General features: G+C 40.8%; 4 protein-coding genes across 4 annotated transcripts; 3 read left to right on the plus strand and 1 right to left on the minus strand.

The window, feature by feature from the left end:
* The first annotated feature begins 2,281 nt into the window (after window positions 1–2,281).
* Window positions 2,282–3,427, plus strand: LOC115731094 (BRASSINOSTEROID INSENSITIVE 1-associated receptor kinase 1-like). Its single transcript, XM_030661723.1, has 2 exons — window positions 2,282–2,711; window positions 2,811–3,427. Exons 1-2 carry the CDS (start codon window positions 2,282–2,284, stop codon window positions 3,425–3,427), a joined length of 1,047 nt encoding a protein of 348 aa, XP_030517583.1.
* Window positions 3,428–6,193: 2,766 nt separating this feature from the next.
* Window positions 6,194–6,529, plus strand: LOC115731097 (PTI1-like tyrosine-protein kinase At3g15890). The gene has a single exon (XM_030661725.2). It carries the CDS (start codon window positions 6,194–6,196, stop codon window positions 6,527–6,529), a length of 336 nt encoding a protein of 111 aa, XP_030517585.2.
* Window positions 6,530–7,719: 1,190 nt separating this feature from the next.
* On the minus strand, window positions 7,720–8,484 carry LOC125315966 (uncharacterized mitochondrial protein AtMg00310-like). The gene has a single exon (XM_048282595.1). The coding sequence runs from the start codon at window positions 8,482–8,484 to the stop codon at window positions 7,720–7,722; it is 765 nt and encodes a 254-aa protein (XP_048138552.1).
* A 13,555-nt stretch (window positions 8,485–22,039) lies between these two features.
* On the plus strand, window positions 22,040–23,339 carry LOC115733504 (BRASSINOSTEROID INSENSITIVE 1-associated receptor kinase 1-like). Its single transcript, XM_048281710.1, has 2 exons — window positions 22,040–22,514; window positions 22,590–23,339. Exons 1-2 carry the CDS (start codon window positions 22,049–22,051, stop codon window positions 23,174–23,176), a joined length of 1,053 nt encoding a protein of 350 aa, XP_048137667.1. The 5' UTR covers window positions 22,040–22,048; the 3' UTR covers window positions 23,177–23,339.
* The last annotated feature ends 2,187 nt before the right edge of the window (window positions 23,340–25,526 follow it).

Here is a 25,526-nt window from a genome sequence, read left to right on the forward strand (position 1 = left end):
CTGGCATGTCAATACTACATCATCACCATTGCCTTTTACCTTCAATAACGAATCCGGCTTCTATGTTTTATCTTCCTAAACTCTGTATGTACAATGTTTCCACCAGTTTCATTCGAATGATCTTCCTGTAATACCGTTCTCTGATATTTGGACACATATACCACGTCCTTTATGCAGTAACTGCTATCTTCTACATTTGTCATGGAATTGAAAACTAGAAACCGAGATACGGATTCAAAGTGTCACCTTTTAATCTTCAGAATTAATCGTGAACGAATCTTCGAGCTTGTTATGGAAGTTATATTGTTTCAAACCAAAAAATAAAGGCCACCATAGAAGTCCTCATCAGAAGAAACTGATAAGATCAGTCGCACATGCCTCTTTCTTGCACATCTATCCTTGTATATGCAAGAACATCCAAGTTGTTGGTACTTTAGTCCTCTGCCCGCGTCTTTCAAATTTGTTTCTCTGGTTTCGGAGGAGGATATGGTTGGAATAGTTCGTCTTGACTTTCTTCCCTGCGAGGTAAATTCATCTGAAGCTTTCAAGAAGTTTCTCTGTGGTGGGAGTCATCAATACGAAACAGCATTGCACATCAACTTCTTGTAGGCTTGAGTCGGGTGTGCAATTTCCGCGATCCGCACCTACCCGGTCCATTTTAGCTACTTACGGGCAATGTTTTTTTTTTTTTTTTTTTTTTTTTGGTAATCCAGGATCCGCCAGTCGTAATTGGGTCAACTCACCACCACCCGCAGGGTGGCGAAGACCCTTTCCGACGGCGACTATACCTGGAAGGAGGCTAGCCCCGCAGCCCACCAGCATACTTACGGGCAATGTTTCAATCCGAGGAATCTCCTTTTCTTCTAAATCCACTGGATTTATCTCCGATTCGCAGGGAGGCATACCCAATTTTAGAGGTGCATAGTTCGATTCCACACATCTATACCTCTCTCGAACTCTCTCGAAATGTTAGCGAGGTGGGGAATGAGGAGACTCGTGCTGAATGTCGAAACGAATTGTGCACTTGTAAGAGGTATTAATGACCCATTTAATTGTGCGATTATGCGTTTCCTTTATGTTTTAAGAAGAGGAGAAAAACCGCCGAGGCTAGCATTGTGCTTCCTGTTAGATTGATTTATTTTTCTTGGTTTTTTAATGAATTAAATATTAATCGACCTCGAATTTGTTTTGAACTGATTCATGTTTTGGCGATTTGTTGGCGGAAATCATCCCTTTGGCTCATTGCAACCAGTTTTGAAAAATTAGGGGCATCACCGGTTTGAGATTCTTGTGAGACTATAATTAGTTTGGGATATATGTATGTACCAATTTGAGATTTTTTTTATGGTATTAATCCGTAAAATTAATCAATTTAGTACTTTTTCCATGCGAGTTCCATCTAACAATAGGTTCAACTTCACTAATGCACATGCAACTGATAAAGGTCCAAGTGAGAGTATGATGATTCCTTATCCCATTTAACCTAATAGGCAACAAATTTATCCTTAGTTTAACTAGTAATCTCAGTAGGCGTGTGAATATCACCAATGACTTAATGTTAGAGTCTGTTGTCCTTTCAAGTAAATTGACATTTGTTGAGCCCATAGAACATAAGTGAAATCATTCAAAATGGTCGGAGTAGGCATTGAGACTCGTTGGATGAATGCGTGGTTTAATATTTAATTACTCTAATGCTCCCCCATCATGCTTAGTCTGGTATTTTTTACTTGTATTGAGCGTGGACATATTTCATTGGAGAGGCAAATAGGAGCGTAAACAAATTTGAACTCATGACATGCTGCTCTAATACCATGTGAGATTTGGTGGACCATCGCCAACTGTTCTAACAACTTAAGTTTTTAGAACTGTTGACAATGGTCTTACAAAACCTTACGTGGTATCAGCAATGTTACTCTAACATGACCTACATCCATGGGGTAAGAAGCAATGAATTCCATTGCAGATTGTGTAATTACACCCAATATCTAACATAAATAATCTCTCAATCTCTGTTGACACCGAAAATCGCCCTAGGCCTTAGCAGGCAGGAGGGCCGCGAAGCATTGTTGGCTTGTAGGCTCAGAACGCCTGGAATGCTTTGTCGTCCAGCTACGGGTTGTTGCCAATAGTTGGGTAAAAGACAGAGCATTAATCTCTTTGATGAAAGTTTAATGATCGCGCAATAGTCTCTCTTTGTACTCCAAAGTCTTCCTCCGAGCGGCTTTGGGAATCGATCGGTACCTTCCAATTAGTGTTGCAGAGGACTTGAGATTTCTTAAAGATGGTGTTCGACCTCCGATCCTTCAGTTTCGAAGATGATGCCCCTCCTCCTAAAAGCTTCTCCCTAAAGGAGCTCCAAGTCGCCACACACAACTTTAGCCGAGACAACTTCTTTAGCGAACGTGTATACGGCACGCTTTACCGGGGGCGCTTAGCCGATGGTTCTCCGGTGGCAGTAAAAAGAGCACGCACCGTCTTCGAATGCAGCGAGGAACAGTCCGAAACAGAAGTTCAAGTGGGACGCTCAATTTCAGCGCACCAGAACGTGCTACGCCTGAGGGGCTTTTGCCAGACCAAGAAAGAGCTGTTACTGGTCTACCCCTTGATGATCAACAAGAATCTAAGATATCATCTTCGACTTAGACCGGATCGGTCCACCCAACCTCTCGGTTGCACAACTCTTATGCGCATTTCCTTGGGAGCGGCTAGAGGTCTCGCACACCTACATAATCAAGGCAATGTCAAGATCATGCACTGCGACATTTGCATGTCAAGTATATTCCTGAATGAATGATTTGAGGCCGCGATAGGGAATTTTTGGCGTGCCCTTATAATGCACGATGGAAATGCAACGGAAGGGACTATTCAATGGCCCGTGAGAGTCTCCTCCTCATCCCAAGGAGAAGATTCAGCTGATTCCGATTCCGATTCTCCAACCTATCGTCTCTATGAAGACGTTTATGTGGACACCACCTATGCTGACGGCAGAGTCGAGTTTATTGCCCCGGAGTACCTACACACAGGAAAGTGCACACTGAGGAATGATGTTCACGCCTTTGGGAAAGTGCTTCTTGAGCTCATCTCTGGACAGCCACCTGCAAAACATGAAGCGCTGCCTTATGGCGAAAATCTCAGTTTGGCGGAATGGATTGGTGGATTTATGAGCAAGAACGAGTTGGGAAGATTGATTGATCCCAATTTGCGGGGGGACTATGAGGAAGAAGAAGCAGAGCAGCTACTCCAACTGGCATTATTGTGCGCAGATGGCGATCCATCTATCCGACTGGAGATGTCTGAAGTGGTTCGAATGCTCGAAAGCCAATTGCTTGGGCAGGATCCTAGCAGTAGGAGCAGTTGGAGCCAAAGCGAGTGTGATTCGACTCCTTACTACTCCATCCCTCCTTCTCCGTCGGAAATGGCTTTATGACCACCGGCACTCACGATACTACATCTCGATCAGCGTCTGTTCTTTTACCTTCAGCACGGAGTTCAACTTGTGTCTTCTGCTGTTTTACCTAAGTTCCAATATGTTCATTTCCAGTTTCGCTTATAAGATCCTTCTGTAATATGTCTTCGTCGAGCAAATACTAGATACTGTTGGAGTTAATATTAGGACGTACACAAAGTTTGAATGGTGCATATCACAGCTACAGTACCCAATGGTTTTCCAAATATCTTTTGCTTTCTTGTGGGGATTGCTATGTCCTAACTTATCACGGAAGGGATAGGTAGAAACTGGCAAGAGACTAAGGCTCCGTTTGTTTCGAAAAAAATGAATAATTTAAAAAATATTTTTCTAAAAATGATTGTCTGTATTGCTTACAAAAAAAATGAACGATAAAAAAAAATGAATGAACAAAAAATATTTTCAACATTCATGAAAATATTTGGACATAAATTGTTGCCGATAATGAAAATAGTTCTTATTGACTTAATTATTTCAGACAATATAAGCAATCATTATCATTCATTTTCAACGAAAAAAAGGAGGTCCGCCAAAAGAAAAGAAATATCGAAGAAGTCACTTTTTGTCAATTGGCTAATGGTGATTGAATCTTGAACTTTGACAATCGTCTATGGTTGTTAGTTTGCAAAGAAACTGTCGATCATCTACTTCTTCTTCAATAACTCGACGTTGGACTCTTCTAGTTGATGGGACTCGTTCCAATCCATCTTTTTCCCCGGTCTTCCCTTTGATTATTTGTCCTTAATGCCGGCAGAAGACCTCTGTTGTCGCCCTTCATGAATGGAACTTTTGCGTCTAGACCCTATCCAGTCAACTAGACTTGTCGGATTATTAAGCCGCGGGTTTGTCTCGTGATTCAATTTGCTGTGAATTAACACGGAATCTAAGTTGGTAATAAGTTGTGACAATGGACAAGAGATTAGCGAATTTTTCCTGCAATATCAGTTTGGAATTTTTAATGGCATGAACACTTTTCTTTTGACATTTTTTGGCCAACTAATGGCTTTCTCTTTCAATTGATACCACACTAAAGAAAATTTTAGACTCTCTACTTTTTTTTTTGTCTATAAGATGTCTCTTCTCACTTTGCAATAATAAAATTAATTGAATAAGGAAATAATTCGGATACCGGATATACGTAGTTCGATTGATGTGACATACCCCACGAAGAGAGCAACACAGATTCTCCTATAGATCGAGCGATACGATAGAGATTACAAACACACTATAGTCACTCAAGACACAATTGTGTTTCCTAACCCTCGATTTTATCGAGTAACTCGCACAATGTTAAGTACTCATAATTTTTAGCGAAAACAATCTCTCAATCTAATAAAGAAATTCTCGATTCTTATTCAACAGAATTACTGAAATTCTTTCTATTGAAATTGTAATGTGGTGGGAACCAACTGTTTATGATTTGTTATAAAAGTGAATCAGAAAGAGGGTCGTGGCCTTCTTTTTTGGGGAAGATTTGTAGCTTTTCGTCCATAAGAAATGTCGTTTCAAAACACTTGCAATTCTTCAGGAGGTATTTCACCAATGTCGCCAGCCACAAGCTAGAAGCCATGGCCCACACACCTATTAGGAAATAAAATATGAAACAGGAAGAAATGGAATTGGATTTTGATGCGCGATAACATTCTCTTTAAGGAATTATTTGCCTCACAACATTGCTAATGATTACTGACAAAAATCCTTTATGATACGACAAAGTCTCGGAATGAGAATATCATTTAGCAATTCTAATATTTCTCATAAAAAAATTCTCAAAAGAAGACAATTAGAAAGAAGACTGTATTTCTCTTGAAAGAAAACAAAAATGGAAGTTATGATACTACTAAGAAAACGTTGAATATATATTAGCGAAACTTATGTTTAAGAAGTTACGTCCGAACATACATAACCTTACAAATGTTGAGATTTTATGTCCAAACAGACACAACCTTCCAAAGTATATAAGAGCGCCTAATAACCATAAGGTCGAAAACAAAGATCCGAAATTAAATAATAAAAAAAATATTTGTGACTCTTTTTTCATTAATTCGCTAGAAGATAACGGTTATTTTATTGTTTTAATTTTTTAACTTAATAAAAATAATAATTATTATTGATTAGTGTCAATTCTAATCTACAAGTGGGTATAATAGGATCTAACCCACTCAGCCCATATCTTCATTTGTGACAATAAGAAATAAGATTTTACTAGCATAATAGTTTTTGGGTAAAGAAATGCACCATTTGATTTGTTTTACAAACAAACAACCGACAATGTTTCTTGCACGATTTTCCGACATCCACGTACGCAAGCCCCAACTTCAGTCGAACACCAAGTTGATCTGTCAAAGTTCAACGTTGACTTTCCCTCTTACATGGTCCGATTTAGAGGCCAAATCTTATGCACCTGGTTCTTCTTTTCCCTCTCACGTGGCCCGGCTTTCGCACATTCTTTTCGGGTCGGATTTCGAACTTTCAAACTCGAGAGATATTTTAGTCATTGTCGTTGATTTACTCCAGCATTCCTTGTCTTGTCTAACCAAGTTAAGACCCTTTTCTCTATCAATTTGGCCCACAAAACAAACAATTGTCGAACAATTTACTCCAGCATTCCTTGTCTTTCTATGGTGGTTCGGAAAAAGGAACTCCGGAATCAACCAGCACCAACCAAAAGACATTACCAGGCTCACACCACTCGTATGCGTTGAAGAAGAATTGAAGTTCTCTAACATGGTGTTCAATCTACGAACCTTCAGTTTCTCCGAGTCCAGTGAAGAGGATCGAGTGCATCCTAGAAGCTTCTCCCTAAAAGAGCTCCGAGCTGCAACGCAGAACTTTAGCCGCCACGACTTCTTCGCGGAAGGTGGATTCGGTGCGGTTTACTGGGGACGCTTAGCGGACGGTTCTGTCATGGCAGTGAAAAGAGCAACCGCCCATGATCAAGAGAGCGAAGAGGCTTTTGAAAGAGAAGTGCAAGCCGCAAGCTCGGTTCGGGCACACTCAAACATGCTACGTCTGAGCGGCTTTTGCAGGACCAAGAAGGAGCTTATCCTGGTCTATCCCTAGATGATCCATTACAGCCTTGCCCATTGTGGTAGAGAGAGACCGGATTGGTCGCCCCGACCTCTCGATTGGATGACTCGCAAGCGTTTAGCCTTGGGAGCAGCAAGAGGTCTTTTTTTTTTTTTTTTTGTCGGAATGGAAATAACTTCATAGCGAAAACTCAAGAGTCATTACATGAAAAGCCCAATGAGGGGGCATCAAAACAAAGCAAATTCCATAAACTTTGAGGAGGTCTAGATAACCAAGATACAGGCACATTATTAGAACGGTGGGTTTTGGCTAACGAGTCGGCTACTTCGTTGGCTCTTCTATCACAATGCGCCACCGATACATTATTCATCCGGGCCAATAAGTGTTGGGCTTCACCTATCCGACTTTCAGCTTCCCAGCCTTAACTCCCCTACTCGCATTGACCGCACTCACCAAAGTATAGCGGTCAGACTCCACTAATATCTGCATTTTCTTCTCTCTCCTCGACTTCAGAAAATTCAGACCGTGTACTAAGGCTTGTGCTTCTGCAACAATTGGCGAGAAAGGAGGGGTTATCTCTACGAATCCATCAAGCGCAGTACCTTTCGAGTCCCGAAGAACACCGGCGATAGCTCCGTTCATTTGTGTCGTTGCCGATGGAGGCATCAATGTTTAAGCTTTAGAGCTGAGGTTGTCGGAGGTATCCATTTGGGACGGAAGCTTGATCTCCCTTCGGCAATATTAAGATCTTTTTATTCCATCTGGTATAACTTTTCAAGATTAATTCTGCATCATGGATAAGGTTTGTTGCGTTTGGTCTACTTCCTCCGAAAACCGAATCATTCCTCTTTTTCCGGATGCACCAAAGAGTTGTTGCAATCAATTCAAAGGAGATACTGAGATCCTGTCTCTCTAAAACATCCCGTAACCACTCATCCATCCGCATACCGCTTGGTCTCCGGTTATGCCCAAAAGTGAGGGGGTCTTGCCAGATTTGCTCTGTCCATGAGCATTGTAGAAATATATGCTCTGTAGTTTCCACATCTAAGTTACACACCGAGCACGGGAGCCGAGTGATTATGCCTCGCTTAGAGAGGTTTTCCTTTGTGGGAATGGCATTCTGACAAACATTCCACGGGAAAAACTGAATTTTTGGGGGGATATGTGCCTTCCAAATTCTGTTCCATAATCTGCGAGATGGTTGAAAAGATGTTGAAGCTTCATCAAAGGAAGGTCGGGGGTACTTTATCTCTGATAACATTGTAGCCATTCTTTATTGTATAATCTCCCGATTGTTTCCCTGTCCATATAAGCTTGTCCTTTCCAAGAGGCAGGTTTAGCGGTATAGACGAGATCTCTTTAACTAGTTCTTCATCAAATACACGTCTAAGTGTTGATTCATCCCACATAGCATTCTGTTTTAAAATGAGATCTGCTACAAAAGAAGGGTCATTTACATTTGCTGGACCACCTATAATACCCCTCTTTAGCCAAGGGTCCTCTCTTATGTTAACCGTTTCGCCATTGCCTATTGACCAACTCACTGACCCCGAAATGGCTTCTCTTCCATAAAGAATACTTTGCCAGCCCCAGGATGGTCTTGAACCTTTCTTCGCATGAAAAAAGGATTTGTCCGGGTAATACAATCCTTTTAGCAATCTGCTCCACATGTGAACTCGATTTTGAGCTATTCTCCAAGCTTGCTTACCTAGCATAGCTTTGTTGAAATCCATAAGATCTTTAAAGCCTAGCCCCCCTTTGTCCTTTCTGGTTTTCAGGATATCCCATCTTTTCCAGTGCTGTCCGGTTTTGGACTCACTATTACTCCACCAAAAAGACGCGATTTTCCTCTCCATTGATTTGCAGATTGAAGTGGGTATCTTGAATATCGACATTGCATACTGTGGAATTGCCTGTACCACTGATTTTATTAGAATCTCTTTCCCCGCCTTGGATATGAGGGTTTCTTTCCAACCTTCAAGCTTCATATTCACTCTCGCGTTAATCCAAGAGAACATCTGTTTTTTTTATTCTCCCCAATCAGATGGGATTCCTAGGTATTTCCCTGTTTTTTCCATCACCGGAACTCTCAATGCAGATGCCGGACTCTCTTGTAACCGATATGGGCAGTTTGGACCCATGAACAACCCCGACTTATTATGATTAATATCTTGACCCGAAGCATAACAATACTGATTCAAGATTGAAGCCAAATTTTGAACTTCCACCAGTTTACCATCCAAGAAAAAAATAGAATCACCTGCGAAAAGTAAGTGCGACAAAGTTGGACAATGGCTTTTTAACTTTATGCCTCTGATGATTCCGTCGCTCACCGCCTTCCTCATCAGCATTGAAAGAGTGTTTGACATAAGAATAAAAAGGTATGGTGAGATGGGGTCTCCCTGTCGAATACCTCTTGATGGTTTAAAATACGGTAAAGGCTCGCCATTGAGTTTAACACTGAAGGTTGCTGATGTAACACATGACGTTACTCTGTCCACCCAAAAAGAACAGAAACCCATCTTCAATAGACAAGCTTCCAGAAAATCCCATTCCACCCTATCATAAGCCTTTTTCATGTCAACTTTAAGGATGGCTCAAAATCTTTTCTTGCTTTTCCTGATTCTCATTTGATGTAGGACTTCCTGAACCACCAGGATGTTATCTTGAATTTGTCTTCCCCCCACGAAAGCACTTTGTTCTTCGGCAATCAGATCAGGCAACCACGGCTTGAGCCTATTAGCAAGGATCTTAGAGAAGATTTTGTACGCAAAATTTCACAAACTAATTGGCCTGAATTGGTCGAGTCTTTTTGGGTTTTTGACTTTAGGTATGAGTGTAATGTGAGTTTTGTTCAAATCAGGGTTCAATGCTCCAGTCTCAAAGAAGCCTTTTATTTCCTTGAAGATTCCCATTTTAATATTCTCCCAATTCTGTTGATAAAACAATCCATTAAGACCATCAGGACCTGGGGCTTTCAAGGATCCCATTTCAAAAACAGCCTTTTGTATCTCTGTCATGGTAATGGAAGTTGACAACTCTGCATTCATCTCATTGGAGACTATACTGGGGCATTGCTCTAACACTGGAAAGAAATTTCTCGGTCCTCCAGAGCAGTATAGTTCTTTGAAAAAATCAGTGGTCATCTCCTTCAGTTGCAAGGGATCTCTGACCCATATTTCCTGTCCAACTGGTTTTAACATGGAGATTCTGTTGCGCTGTCTTCTTTGGATGGTGGTTGCATGAAAGAATTTGGTATTTTTGTCTCCCCATTTCAGCCAATTGATTCTCGATCTAACACCCCAATACATTTCTTCCCTCCTCCACAGATTCTCAATTTGGTTTAGGATCTCCTCCCTCTTACTGCTATTCTGATTCGGGTTTGGTTCATTTGTCAGGGATTCGAGTTCAAATTTCAACTCTTGGAGACACTTTCGGCTGTTTGGAAAGCTTTTTTTACTCCATTTCTCCAGGGCTTCCGATACTTTTTTCGGCTTATGAACCAAGTCAGCATCTGATTGTTCTACTTTCTCCCATGTTTCCTTGATGACACCTCCGCATTCCTCACTTTCCATCCAGAAGGCTTCAAATCTGAAATTTTTTCTTCTTCTAATTCTTTCAGCTGTTAAAGAGAGAACAATAGGACTGTGATCTGAGCCTATAGCAGGCAAGGCAAAAACCTCCGCCAGAGGGAAAGATAATCTCCATTCTAGGTTACAAACAGCCCTGTCCAGTCTCTTCTTGACTAGATACTCTTCTTCTCTATTATTAGACCAAGTAAATGCACATCCCTTGCTATCCAGATCCATCATTCCACAACTATCTAGCAATTCTTTGAAAGTTTGCATTCTATAATTATCAGAATCTCTCATTCCTACCTTTTCCCAATGGTAAAGCGTTTCATTAAAATCCCCCAACCAGACCCAAGGAAGGTTATTTAGAAACCTGAGTTGTCTGATCTTCTCCCAAGTAATGAGTCTTGCTCGATATGTTGCTGGCGCATAGACAAAAGTCACCCTAAAGGGAATTTTCTGAATTGGGTCAACATACTGAATATCAATATAATTATCAGTAGCTTCGAAAATTGAAACTTCAGCATCTTCTTTCCATAATAGAGCTAAACCACCACCAACTCCTGTAGGATTAACCACAAACTGTTTCTGCAACATAAGTCTCTTCCTCACTCGTTGAACCACCCTTTCTTGATTCTTTGTTTCACATAAAAACACTAAGTTGGGCCTTTCTTGAGCCATAATGGCTTTGAGGGCTTGAACTGTCAATGGTGTGCCCAACCCTTGACAGTTCCAGGAAAGGACGGTCATTTGTAACCTGGTGGCTTATTCGGGCAAGCCACCAAAGCCCGTAATGTTGGTTCCTCAGCAGAGGTTACAGGGGTTTCCAGAAAGTTTGCTTCATCTAACAACATAGCCTTCTCATCCCAGTTCACATTTTTTCTTCCTCTTTTAGGCTCTCTAAGCTTTGTTCTTGTCTGGCTTTCTTTCAGAGTCACTCGACTAACTTGGGTTGAAGGGAGTTCTATCATAAGGGTTCTTTCTCCAGCTGTATCACCCATCACTTTGGACATATCCGCATTTGAGGTTAAAGGTTCAAGCTCACTCATCTTTCTTTTGCCTTTCTCTTCTTTAGAGAGTTTGCCTTTTCCTTTCTCCCCAGCCTTTTTCTGCGATGGATCAGGCAATTTAGAATTCTCTGGGGATTCTGGGATAGACTCCTCCTCCATCCTTCCAGTTATATCTATATCATAGAAGGATTTCCAAAAGGGGCTGTGGGTATTCATCTCCGTTCGCAACCATGATCCGTAATACATATTGGTATTATCAGCAAAAACTTCCTCGACATATGTAATATCTGAGCAGTTTTGGGCAAAGTGCCCCATCTTTCCACATGAATAACAATAAGAAGGCAGTCTCTCATAACGGAAGTCTAACCATAGTTCCTTTCCCATGAAGCTGTAGTAAGCCGGATTCCAGTGGGGATGTCAAATTTAGATTGACCTTAGCCTTACTGACTGTGACACCAACGAATCCTTTCGATTCGATTTTGATAGCCTCAACTCTACCAATTCTTCCAGCAATATTACGAATAACTTCCTCTTTTCTAGCTTCCACAGGGAGCCCCAGAATGTGCATCCAGAAAGCACAAGCATCAAAAGGGAGGCATTGAGGTATGGTGCTAGGGACCCATGGTTTCAGAATCAGCAAATGTCTTGAAAAAGACCAAGGTCCTGTTTCCAGAACCCTATTTTTCTCTTGTACAGTTTCGAATACAAAAGAAAATAGACCGACTTCTAGATGAGAACACAATACCTTTTCTGTTTTCCATGCTTTTTTCATGGTGAATTGAAACGCTTGGAAGTTAATCTCTGGGCTGCAATACAGACGGCCAAATAATGTACGTGCTCCTTCCTCCAAGCTTTCTTTTGTAACAAATTCATCCATTATTGCTTTCTTTGTTCTAGGCCACAAATGACCTAGTCGACTACACAGGGAAGCCATGCGAGCCTCTTGGTCACTATCTTGCTCCATTTTCTTTAACATCGGGTAAGGATGCGCAGATGTGTAAGGGAATTTTCAGTGGGGTAAGGAACAAACTGCTTCTGTGTACAGCTTCATTCCTAGATCCAGGTTGAAGAGTTAGGGTCGGGGATTTGCTATGAAATGAAAAGAGATGCCAAAGATGATTTCTGGGTTAATGAGGTTCAGGATTTATAGTTTTGGGGGTGGATTGATAACGTACTTTGATTGCACCGGCTGCACAATCAAAGTAATGTTAGGATCATGCCACGCCGCTTTTGCCTGTCAAGTATGTTGCTAGCTGTCCTAGTTAAAAAGGCTGAGACAGGAGGTTTCTACAGTGCGGACATCGTGGACGAGAGTAAATCAGAGAAGGGAATATCGAGTGGAGCATGCTCAAGGACGATGTTTTCGCCTTTGGCAAAACTCTTCTCCACCTTATCTGCGTACAGAAGAGCACGGAGTTTGGTCTGCTAGCAGATGAAAATCTCAGTTTGGAAAAATGGATTAGCCAGATGATGAACGAGAACAAGTTGGAAAGTGTGATTGATCCTAGCTTGTGGGGGAACTATGTGGAAGAAGAAGCAAAGCAACTAGTCCAATTGGCATTGTTGTGTGTGGATACTAATCCATCAGTCCAACCCGATCTGTCTCGAGTAATCAGAATGCTCGGAAACCAATTGCTCAGGCAGGAGCAGGATCTCAGCAGTCGGCACAGTTGGAGTAGAAACAGTGATTCCACCAATTACTACTCTTTCCCTCCTTCTCCTTCATCCAGAATTGCTCTCTGACAGGCACAGCGATACTACATCTGGATCAACCTTCTTTCATATTCAGCATCATCTTCCGCTTCCACTGACTCCGCTAATCTTGTGTTATGTGTTTCATGTAAGGATTGCAAGCTTCTGAGCGAAATCGATAGTAAGAATTCAAAAGACATTAAAAAAAGGCGACGATTTAGCCTATCTGAGTATCTGTGAATGAATGTCAAACTACGTGTAGTTATCACCAAATATCAGTAAGTCAATTTTCAAATTCTTCAAAGCGCAGGGCCCTCAACTAGCATATCGATATGTTAAGTATACTTTTACACTATGTAAAATGTTTTTCAGGGATGTAAGTGAAACTTAACTACCATGGGGGATAAATTGACTTGATCCTTGTGCTCTGTACTCCTGGACGACTAATTCATCCGTGCTTTTTCCCTTTTTTGGCAACGCAAGTTTTCTTCCGAGACGACTTTTGCAAAGCCGTCGTGATCGACAATGAGGGAGGACAACTCAACTGCTGAGAATTAGACTTGTTAGCGTTTTTTATGTTGAGGACAATGTAGACACTTAGCGCCTAGAGGCGGAGGCGAATTCGCGAGACTTGGCTTTCAAGTAGTTTTAAGTTTGTGACCAGACATGGTTGTATTTGTGGATGAGAAATTGAAGGAGGAGATCATGCGGGGAGGGAGGGAAGCAAATTATGCAATGGTGCTAGTAAACATGTCATCTTCACCTCACTTGCCAGTTGATGGTTTTCCTGTGGCAGGGAATTCAGGTTTGTCCATGATTTTCATATTCGAACGCTTGGATCTTTCACCTTACGAGACTTTTAAATTAGCATTGGCAGAGGACCTTTGCAGTGGCCATTTATAGATGAAATTTTTGTCTCTGGACCTTATGCGGTCAACTCAATCTATAGTGGGAGTATGCAATGAAGCAGAGAAAAACCTCCCAGGCGGGCATTGTGCTTCCTGTTAGATTGATTTTTTTTCTTGGTTTTTTAATGAATTAAAGATTAATCGACCTCGTATATGTTTCGACTTGATTAATGTTTTGGCGATTCGTTGGTGGAAATCATCCCTTTGGCTCATTGCAACCACTTTTAAAAAATTAGGGTCATTACCGGTTTGAGATTCTTGTGAGACTATAATTAGTTCAGGGTCTATATATCATGAATACCAATTTGAGATTATTTTATGGTATTAATCCATAAAATTAATCAATTTAGTACTCTTTCCATGCGAGTTCCATCTAACAAGAGGTTCAACTTCACTAATGCACATGCAACTGATAAAAGCCCAAGTGAGAATATGATGACTCCTTATCCTATTTAACCTAATGGGCAACAAATTTATCCTTAGTTTTACTAGTAATCTTAGTATGCGCAGTCCTTTTGAGTAAATTGATATTTCTTGAGCTCATAGAACATAAATGGAACCATTCAAAATGATCGGAGTGGGCATTGAGATTTTTAATTTATCCATTATAAGCACTTTACCAGTATAAAAACAGAAAAAAAAAAATGAAGAAACCAGTACGTTGTAAGCATATGTGTAGAAAATAAGGCCGAAAATGGATTCAGCACGTCGAGATAACTTTGGAACCGATCACAAAGCGCCAAAAACCAGTTGAAGAGTGCACGAACAGGCTAGAAATGGGAAAAAAAATCAGTCTAGCCGGTTTGATTTGAACTGGTCATTGGTCGATCAGTGCAAGTCAATGGTTAGTCAACGATCAATGGTCTTCGGTCAACAGTCAGGGGCGATGTGGCGGATGACGTGGCGACTTGCTAGTGCGGCAACACATGTGGTGAAGGATGTTGTTTTGTGGACATGTCGGATGACGTCACTGATGACGTGCGTAACACCTGCAGTAGAGGTCACACATCAGCACACGGATGTCACTCTCAATATGCTGGCGTGTGACGACAATCTCGGTTTGGAAGGATGGATTGGTGGATTTATGAAAGAAGAACAAGTTGGGAAGAGCGATCGATCCCAATTTGCAAGGAAACTAAGTGGAAGAAGAAGTAGAGCGATTAGTCTGATTAGCATTGTTTCGCACAGATGGCGATCCATCTGTTCGACCGGAGACATCTGAAAATGTTAGAATGCTCGAAAACAAACTCCTTTGGGCAGGATCATAGCAGAAGGAGCAGTTGGAGTCCAAGCGAGCACGATTCAACTCCTTACAACACTTTCCCTCCTCCTTCTCTTCATGGGAAATGAGGAAAATTGCATAGGAAGTCTTAAAATTTTCAATTATTTCAATCAATTCCTAAGTCTTCTTTAAAATGTACAATCAAGTCATTTCGATTAAAAAAAAAAATTAAAATTGCCTAAGTGTCACCTAAAAAGATACTTATGCTAGATCGTCAACTTGCATTTTTCAATTTATGACTTCATTGTATTTTTCGATAAAGATTTATAAACCTATTAAAAATTTTAAAACCCGATTGCACTTTTTGATGAAGGTTAGGGCTCAATAACATCCGGTAGATAAGGTTTAAGACTTGAACGGCGACTTTCCCTTGGACATACTTTAAAACCTTCTTTTTTTAGGGTTCTCCTTTCCTTACATTTATATGTTTGTTCCACTTTTGTTTCAATGATCTTTCTTTTATGGCACACTCGTCTCTGTAATAGTGTGAGACGGCTCACTTCTAGATTGTTCTAGAATAGTGAAATGGTGGGGTTGAGGTTCTCGACTCTATTTCAAAGAATTGGCCAATAATGACCACTTTTCTTCAAAAGCTATAAATTGAAAGAGTTATTCAAAGTGCTGCCTCTTAATCTATCATGCTAATTGAACGAGTCATCCGCCTCTCCATTTATGCGTTTCCACGCTTTATTCTTAGATCAATCTGACCCTTTGTGTGAGGTGGCAAGAACCCCGTCTTCGCGTGAGGGTGAATAGGTCAACCACCGTGATCCATCTACTTTTGATGCAACAAAATGATATGTTCTATTGCCGCAAAAAAAAAAAAAAAAAAATATTGATAAAAAAAATAATTAGATGAATAGCTTCGGTTAGAGCCTCTTTTTTTTTACATCTATTATGCCCCCAAATTGTTAGACCTATTACCCAAGAAAAAAATTCCAAATTTAACTCTTGTTCCAATTTTACATTTTTTTTCTTCAATGGGATCCTTGTTCAAGGAGTAGTTGGAGTCAAAGTGAGTATGACTCAACTCCGTACTACTCTTTCCCTCCTTCTCCTTCTCCTCTGGGGATTGCTCCATAACTGACCTGTCGATACTACATCATCACCATTGCCTTTTACCTTCAATAACAAAATCAGTTTCTATGTTCATCTCTTCCTAAACTCTATATGCTCCTCTTCACTTTCATTTGTATGTTCTGTAATACTTTCCTACAATGTAATTACTGCTATCTTCTTGCAGGCTCTAGTTGGCACTTCTAAAATTGGGTACACACTTTGCACAATTCACACCTACCCGGGCCATTCTGTGGAATCTCCATTTCGTCTTAATTTAGTAGATTATCTCCTATTCTCGCGGGGAGGCAATGACAAGAGCGATGACATTATTAACCTTAACCTCCTTCAAACAATCAAGAGGTGCATAGTACGATTCTTCATATCTACACCTCTCTCGAGCTTTCACTAACTGTCACCGAGTTGGAGAATGAGGAGACTCAGTGCTAAATGTTGTGTTGTGCAAACGGATCGTGCAGTTGTGAGAGGTTTTAATGACGCGCTTAATTGTGTGATTGTGCATTTTCTTCACTATCTCAAAGAAAAACTACTCGGGTAAGGTATTGAGCTTCCAATCAGATTGATGTGTTTTTCAATGACTTTAAAGATTCTCGGATGGAAGAATTATTGAATGCCAAAATCTGATAATGTTACTAAATCAATATTGCTACGCCTCGTGGCAGGCCATAAATCTGAACAAATCAGGAGTTTCCTTTAGTGCAGATTGCCCACCAGATTTGAGGAGGAACATGGCTTTGGTATTGAGGGTTTCAGTAATGGAAAAAACTAGCAAGTATATGGGTATCCCCTCTGATTGGGGAACTTCAAAAAAGGACTTGCTTTCCTAGCTGCTGGCAAGAGTCAACTCGAAACTGGAGGGTTGGAAGGAAAATTTGATATCAAGGGCCAGAAAGGAAATCCTAATTAAATCAGTAGTCCAAGCTCTCCCTCAATTTGCTATGTCTATTTTCAAGATTCCCATATCCATTTGTAAAGCCATTGAGAGGAGGATTGCTAACTTTTGGTGGAAAGGCTGCGAGACAAAGAGGGGGCTTCACTGGAAAAAATGGGAGGTATTAAAGGGAGAAAAGATGAAGGAGGAATGGGCTTTAAAGACTTAGTATCTTTTAATAAAGCTATGTTGGGCAAACAGGTGTGGCGACTAGGTAAACAAGAGAACCCTCTATGGGGAAATTTACTGAAAGGTCTTTATTTTCCTAATAGGAACTTTTGGCAGGCAGAGAAGGGTTCTCGCCCCTCTTGGGGGTGGCAGAGTATTTGGAGTGGGAGAGATGCAATTGTTCACAATGTCAGGTGGTCTGTAGGTTCCGGAAAGGAAATTAATATCCAGGAAGACAAATAGCTGAAGCAGGGTATTATTGGAGGACCAGCTAATCGTAACGACCCTTTAATGGTGGCTGATTTGATAAGGAAAGAGGACTCCTGTTGGGACAAGGAGACTCTAAGGGAACTCTTTGATGACCAATTAGTTGAGGAAATCTTGGCAATTCCACTAAGCTCTAGAAAAATAGAAGATCGACTAATCTGGACTGCTAAAAAGTCAAGACTCTTCTCAATGAAAAGCGCCTATATTACAATCCGCAGCAAAGTCAAGGAACCAAGCTTGATTCAGGCCTCAACATCCTACAAACCCTCTTGGAAATTTTGGCATCAGATTTGGCATCTTCGAGTCCCACCAACGGTTAGAATTTTTCCATGGAGAGTGTGCCAAAACGCTATCCCCACCCGTGAAAACCTTTTCAAAGGGAAAATAATTGAAGATGCCTACTGCCCTTCTGTGGAAACAAAGTTGAAACAGTTGAACACCTCTTCCTTCACTGCCCCTTGGATTAAAGCTGTTTGGAGTCACCCTACAATTAACCTACAACTGTCAGCCAGTGAAACAACTAGAATAGATAGATGGCTTGAAGAGCCTCTCAAGAGGATAGGAGATTCCCTTCAAATCGAGAAAATTGGAGCAATCCTCTAGACGATCTGGAAAGCCCGAAACGATTGTATATTTAGGAGTAAACATCCCAACCCGAAAGATCTGATTGAGATGGCAGGGGCTTTGGTTCGCAACTATGAGAGATGGAATAAAGTAGAAGGGAAAAAAGAGCATAATCGAACTCACCAACAGGCTGTATGGAACCCACCGAAGGATCGTCCCCTGAAGATCAATATTGATGCCTCCTTTGAGGTTGGGAGCAGAGTAGCAACGATTGCGGGAGTCCTTCGAGATAAACATGGAACGCTACTTGAAGGATTTATGAAAAAAAATCCATGCTTTATCATCTCTTCAAGCGGAAGCGAGTGCTCTGGTAGAAGCCTTGGGGTTCTTTAGATCTAGAAGAGAGGAGAAACTGTACTCATGCTCAGACTGCAAGATGGTGATTGATGCCGGACTTTGAACAGGATGCTGTTCGTTGGGAGATTGAAGCCGTACTTGAACATGATGCTGTACCTTAGGAGACTGAAGCGGTCATACTGGAGGCCCGGGGCCATATCCAGAGCTATTCAAAGAGTTATTCAGACCTTACTGTGGCCCATTGCGGGAGATCTGCAAATCAGGTTGCTAACTGGATTTCTAAGGCTTTCCGTTTAAACTACCTTCCTGTTTCTTGGTTATGTAAACCATCCCAAACTTTATGGGACCTCCTGTGTTGTGATGCCCCTGCGTTGGGCTTGCCTTATGTTGTCTCTAGTTGAGAAATAAAAGGGTGTGAGTTTTCTAAACAAAAAAAAAAAAAAAAAAGATAAACCCATCTCGAATTTGTTTCAATGGCGGGAATCGTCGCTTTGGCTCATTGCAATCATTTTTAAAAGATTAGGGCCATTACCATTTTGATATTTTTTGTGAGACGATAAATAGCTTGCGGTATATATATGGTGAGTGCTAATTTTTAATGGTATTAACCCCTAAAATTAATCAATTCAATACTCTTTTCATGCGGGATCCGAGTGTAAGGTTCGGTGCCCTAACGCACATTCACCCAATAAAGCCCCACGATGATTCGTCTGGACATGGAGTAGACTAGAATGTTCACAAATTTGTAGGTCGTAGAATAGAAAACCATTGAATTGTACTCCTCAATTCGTTGGTTCATAAACGACTAGGAGGTTTTCTTTTCTGGACGGAGAAAGAAAGAAAGAAAGAAAGGAATTGGCAGTCCTTTTTTTCCTCTGTAGAGACATATTTTTCTTTCGTGACTCAACAACGTAAATTACGGGATGAGTTGATTTTTGTAATCTCTCTTGATAAGTTAGTACGCGGTGGAATTTGCAATAACTTCACAGGACGAACCATTTTCTATGGAGGTAAGTTTCAAAGAAACTGTGCATTATCTGCTTCTTGACTCAATCCCAACATGTGGAATGCTTCTTGGCCATGGACTCCTTCAAATCCATATTTTTCCTCGGTCTTCCTCGTTGTTATTTGTCCTTAATATTAGCAGAAGACCCCTTTTGTGGCCCCTTATGTTTGAAATTTTGTGTCCGGACCCTATCAAGTCAACTTTATGGGTGTTCGAACCCCCCAAAAAAAAGTATTTATGCGTAGGACGACTATTAGGTCAAAAAATTAAATTCTACATACAAAGCATCTTGTACCAAAAAAGTATGCATCAGCGCAAGTAGTACCACATCAGCGTCGGGAACTAAAAATAGGTTTATGGCTGAATTGACACAATTACAATATATGTATATGACTTTTTTATTACCTCTCGGACGACGTTATGCAAATTATTCATTTTTCGTGAAATAAATGGGGGCTAAAAATCGCAAAATTGCTAGGAAACATGAATTCGATTTGGTTATCTATTCAGCTGTATATTAAAGATATTATATGTATCTTTCATATAACAAAGGACTCATGATCTTTTGTTTTTTTTTTTTTGGCGAGACTTATTGGTTCCTTTTTCAAAGGCCAGACTCGTTGAAACTTTAGTAACTTATGAAAATTTCATGCTCTATATGATAAGAGCCCAGCTAAGGAAACTATGCGGGCATTCTTAAAGATGACGGTAGATTCTGGACCAGAAGATCTATTCGGCAAGCCACCTGCCACTGGCAAGTTCATAAAGCTGCGGAGTTGACCATTGAGAAGTAGGTCTAGCAAATTTTCTAATAAAGAAAGGGGGAAGGAATTAGTGATGGGTATGGTTTCAAGTGGAACAGAGAGCAGCAGAAAATTGGCCACAATCATTATATTAGAATTCTGTGCAAAGTTATAAAATTAAATTGACAAAATTCGAAAGTTTTTTTTTTTTTCGGTCGGAACAAAATTGAAAAATTTGAGATTGAATTAACAGCCGTATAATAAATTTAGAATTATGACTGATTGGATAAACTTCCTCAACTCACGGTCTTCTCATAATTGCAAAGATATGCTTCCTGATAATTTTCGCGACTTCATGGGGATAAAGATGCCATGAGACAATCAATGACATTGTTAATATGCGCTTAAGTTTCCTAATAATCCAGTTAGCAATCCCTATATTTCCTCTAACCTCCGTTTTTGTTGCTTGTGGCCGGTTATGAGCGGCATTTGTCCATGTGCGCATCAAATCTTGCTATCTCTTTCTATACATGTATTCGCATAAATTATTCTAACGCCCTGGATTTTGATGAACATTGGAGTGGCATTCTAAATGACATTTTGATCGCAAATGTGGTTATTATTACTAGATATTAGATACATAGGGATAATGTAATCATGGTCCATATACTCTTATCCACAATTATCCCGCTACTTCTTTTTTTTTTATTATCAAAATGGTTCATGTACTTTTCAAAAATGTCCCCCCATTAGCCCTCCCCTTAATTTAGTCACTGTGATATCAAGTTGGACACCACAGGACGTGTCGTGGTGAAAACTGTTGAACAGTACGTCGATCATTATTCTGGAAAAAGAACTAAAGTAAAAGGCAAAACTTCAAATTTTGGAAAAAAAAAATGCAGAGACCGCTGATGTCATAATCCAAGATAAATATCAACATGTTTCTTCTATTCAACCGGGGATAACTGACTAGCATTTAGATGTTAATGCACGCTAAGGTTGTAGACATTTTGCGGGTGGACAGTGTTTTGCCCTCTAATCTTCAGGATGCAAGGCATCAACTAAGGTTGCATCATCTAATAATGCTTCGCTTATTAATCGAGGAAATTCCAAGCCGCTGCCAATCCCATCTCTGCCTGCATTTTCAAATCCGCGTCTCAGCTTTTCAGAGGAGGATTAGGATATGGTTGGACTAGTTGGTTTTTGACTTTCTTTGCTGCGAGGAAACTCATACGAAGCTTTCACGAAATTTCAAGAAATACTAGGGGTGCACCTTCCTCCTCGCATTCCTGAGACCGGAGACTCTCTACTTGCCGAGCCAATTCCATGTCTGAATCAAATTGCTATTCTTTGAATTTGATATGTAGTCTTCTTGTCCTCCAGGAATTTTAATCATTTAAACAAAAACAAAAAGAAAGAAGAGAAAGGGGAATTCGCACGTAGATGCTATGGACGTCCTCGCAAATCGGATCTTCTGCGTTCCAATATTTGTGTCTTCATACTATATCATAGTAAAGATTTCTACTTCATTGTTAATGCAGTTGTTTCTTGTTTTCAAGGATCATCTATTAAAAATTGCAATACGATCGATCGACATATATAACGCACGTGTTCCAAATTCGGGGCAAAATTAGAAGAATGGATCTTCGAGGACACGCAAAAGTCAATAGCTTTTTCATGCGAATGTACAGCCAATGTAGGTTAAAAAAAAAGAAAAAGAAAAAGACTAGTACTCTTCCCAATGAATGACGGTGGAGAATTATGCAGAATTTAGGAAGCTTCCAGGCAAATGAAATTGAAACCTCTCTCGCTCTCAATTTCCACGAAGCTGCAATCCAACGACTTTCCCTACCCTTTCGTTCGTTCATTCACACCGACCAAAAGCTGTCGGGGGTGAGACGCAAAATCCCAACTTTGAGTTATAAAAAAAAGCAAAGTCTCTTGGGATATGCAGAGGGTGCTCCCTGCTTGAAAGATGGTGTTCAATCTCCGAACCTTCAGTTTTGCCGAGTCCGTTGAAGACGATCCAACTCCTCCTAAAACCTTCTCTCTAAAGGAGCTCCGAGTCGCGACACACAACTTTCGCAAAGACAACATCGTGGGGGAAGGTGTATTCAACATAGTTTACCGGGGGCGCTTGGCCGATGGTTCGCTAGTGGCTGTAAAGAGAGCGCGCTTTGTCGATCAACTGAGCAACGAGCTGTTCGAAGAAGCAATGAAAGTGGGAAGCACAATTTCGAGGCACCCAAACGTGCTATGCCTGAGGGGCTTTTGCAGGACCAAGAAAGAGCTCTTGCTGGTCTATCCCTTGATGGTCAACAATAGCCTATCTTACCATCTTAGAGAGAGACCGGATCGGTTTGCCCGACCTCTCGATTGGACTACTCGCAAGCGGATAGCCTTGGGAGTAGCGAGGGGGCTTGCGCACCTTCACAATCAAGGTTACATCACGATCCTGCATCGCGACATCTGTTCATACAATATACTGCTGAACGAGCATTTTGAGGCCGTGATAGGAGGATTTGCGCTTGCCATGATCATGCACGAGGGAAATGTAGAGGAAGGGGCTATTGAGTGGCGCACGGGTTCAGCTGATTCTGGCTCCGATTCTCCATCCTATCAACCCTATGAAGATGTTTATGTCGACACCGACCTCTGTGGCACACATGGGTTTATTGCCCCCGAGTACTTGTGCACAGGACAGTGCACACTGAAGAATGATGTCCATGCATACGGGAAAATGCTTCTCGAGCTCATCTCGGGACAGTCAATTTTGGAACTTAATAAGTTGGCGCATTTTCAAAATCTCAATCCGGCCGAATGGATTGGTAATTTTCTGAACAAGAACGAGTTGGGAAGGGTACTCGATCCCTATCTGCTGGGGAACTACGTGGAAGAAGAAACAGAGGGACTAGTCCGGTTGGCATTGTTGTGCGCACATGAGGATCCATCTGTTCGACCAAAGATGTCTGCGGTGGTTCGAATGCTCGAAAGCCAGTCTCTTCAGCGGGACCCCAGTTCAAGGAGTAGTTGGAGTCAAAGCGAGTATGACTCAACTCCGTACTACTCTTTCCCTCCTTCTCCTCAGGGGATTGCTCCATGACTGGCATGTCGATACTACATCATCACCATTGCCTTTTACCTTCAATAACGAATCCGGCTTCTATGTTTTTATCTTCCTAAACTCTGTATGTACAATGTTTCCACCAGTTTCATTCGAATGATCTTCCTGTAATACCGTTCTCTGATATTTGGGCACATATACCACGTCCTTCATGTAGTGACTGCTATCTTCTACATTTGTCATGGAATTGAAAACTAGAAACCGAGATACGGATTCAAAGTGTCTCCTTTTAATCTTTAGAATTAATCGTGAATGAATCTTCGTGTTTGTTATGGAAGTTATATTGTTTCAAACCAATCCGCAATTGGGTCGAAAAATTAAATTCTACATACAAAGCATCTTGGACCAAAAAAGTCGGCATCAGTGCAAGTAGTACGGCATCAGCGCCAGGAACTAAAAATAGGTTTATGGCTAAATTGACATAATTACAATATATATATAACTATGGATCATTTTGGAAAAAAGAACTAAAGTAAAAGGCAAAACTTCAAATATTGGAAAAAAAAATGCGGAGACCGCTGATGTCATAATCCAAGATAAATAAATATCAACATGTTTCATCTATTCAACCATGGATAACTGAGTAGCATTCAGATGTTAATGCATGCTAAGGTTGTAGACATTTTGGGGTGGACAGTGTTTTCCCCTGTAATCTTCAGGATGCAAGGCATCAATTAAGGTAGCATCATCTAAATATGCTTCGCTTATTAATCGAGGAAATTCCAAGCCGCTGTCAATCCCATCTCTGCCTGCATTTTCAAATCCGTGTCTCAGCTTTTCCGAGGAGGATTAGGATATGGTTGGACTAGTTGGTTTTTTGACTTTCTTTGCTACGAGGAAACTCATACGAAGCTTTCACGAAATTTCAAGAAATACTAGGGACGCACCTTCCTCCTCGCATTCCTGAGACCGGAGACTCTCTACTTGCCGAGCCAATTCCATGTCTGAATCAAATTGCTATTCTTTGAATTTGATATGTAGTCTTCTTGTCCTCCAGGAATTTTAATCATTTAAACAAAAACGAAAGAAAGAAGAGAAAGGGGAATTCGCATGTAGATGCTTTGGACATCCTCGCAAATCGAATCTTCTGTGTTCATATATATATGTAAGATGTTCAAGATCATTATTATCTTTTAAGTCACGAGTGACAATCGCAATATGCCAAGAAGAGTTATGCAGGGAGTTCGCATGGAAGATGAAGTCATATCAAGTCGCAATATGCCAAGAAGAGTTATGCAAGGGAGTTTGCAAGGAATATGTACTCATATCAAGGCCGCGTTTGTTTTACGGAAAAGGTTTTTCTGGAAAATATTTTCCTTAAAATTTCTTATGTTTGGGGGGAGAAAAATGCATGGTCAAAGAAAATATTATCCGGTCAATGAAAAAAAAACTCTTCCTAAAATTGTGGAAAATGATTTCCACTTTTGAAAGGAAGGGAATCATTTTCCAATCTCTCTGTGAAGATCCTGCCCTCTCCTCCTTTCTGAGCTGCTTCTTTTCCCCCATTTTTTCACGCAAACCAGCAGAGCTGCTGCTCTGTCGAACCAAAAAACAGAGCTGCTGTTGCCTATTGCCGCCATCCCCTCCTTCATCTACCTCCTCGGCTTCTTCGGTGAGTCGGGGAGAGCTCAAGGCCTCATGAGCCGCGGCTCAGCTCTCGTGTGGCCGGGCTCCACCTGCTGCCATGAGCGGCGATTAGCTGATGAAGAAATTTTTATAAGAAAGAAGATAAAAAAAAAAAAGAGGGAAAAATAAAAAAAAATTATTAAAAAGTAAAATAATTAAAAATACGAATTATTTGATATTCTTTTTTAGGAAAATTAATTTCTTGCCAAACGGCGAAAATCGTTTTTCAGAGCATTTTCAGATTTTCGTCAAACGATGGAAAACATGGTCATTTTTCTGGAAAATGACTTTTTGGGAAATATTTTTAAAAAATGCTGCATTTTTTTGCAAAATCCCAAGCACTTTTGTGTCTTCCAATATTTGGTCAACGCTGACTCCAGAAAGATCTAACAGAAATAAATCTCGATTTTTATTTACTTTAGTATCAACTGACTCCCTTTTTTTTTTTTTTGTTCATACTATATGATAGTAAAGATTTCTACTTCATTGTTAATGCAGTTGTTTCTTGTTTTCAGAATTTAGGAAGCTTCCAGGCAAATGAAATTGAAACCTCTCTCGCTCTCAATTTCCACGGAGCTGCTCCTAGGATTGCTTTTTGGGAGTGAGATGGCCCCCACACTTGGACTTCGACATCAGCCCTGCAATCCAACGACTTTCCCTACCCTTTCGTTCGTTCATTCACATCGACCAAAAGCAGTCGGGG

The sequence above is a fragment of the Rhodamnia argentea genome, chromosome 7, assembly GCF_020921035.1.
Source record: "Rhodamnia argentea isolate NSW1041297 chromosome 7, ASM2092103v1, whole genome shotgun sequence".
Classification (NCBI taxonomy): domain Eukaryota; kingdom Viridiplantae; phylum Streptophyta; class Magnoliopsida; order Myrtales; family Myrtaceae; genus Rhodamnia; species Rhodamnia argentea.

Coding starts and splice junctions, on each gene's coding strand:
- LOC115733504 (XM_048281710.1), top strand. CDS start 22,049: ATGGTGTTCAATCTCCGAACCTTCAGTTTTGCCGAGTCCGTTGAAGAC. Junction 22,515..22,589: donor TGCGCACCTTCACAATCAAG/GTTACATCACGA, acceptor AGGCCGTGATAG/GAGGATTTGCGCTTGCCATG.
- LOC115731097 (XM_030661725.2), top strand. CDS start 6,194: ATGGTGTTCAATCTACGAACCTTCAGTTTCTCCGAGTCCAGTGAAGAG.
- LOC115731094 (XM_030661723.1), top strand. CDS start 2,282: ATGGTGTTCGACCTCCGATCCTTCAGTTTCGAAGATGATGCCCCTCCT. Junction 2,712..2,810: donor TTCCTTGGGAGCGGCTAGAG/GTCTCGCACACC, acceptor AGGCCGCGATAG/GGAATTTTTGGCGTGCCCTT.
- LOC125315966 (XM_048282595.1), bottom strand. CDS start 8,484: ATGAAGCTTGAAGGTTGGAAAGAAACCCTCATATCCAAGGCGGGGAAA.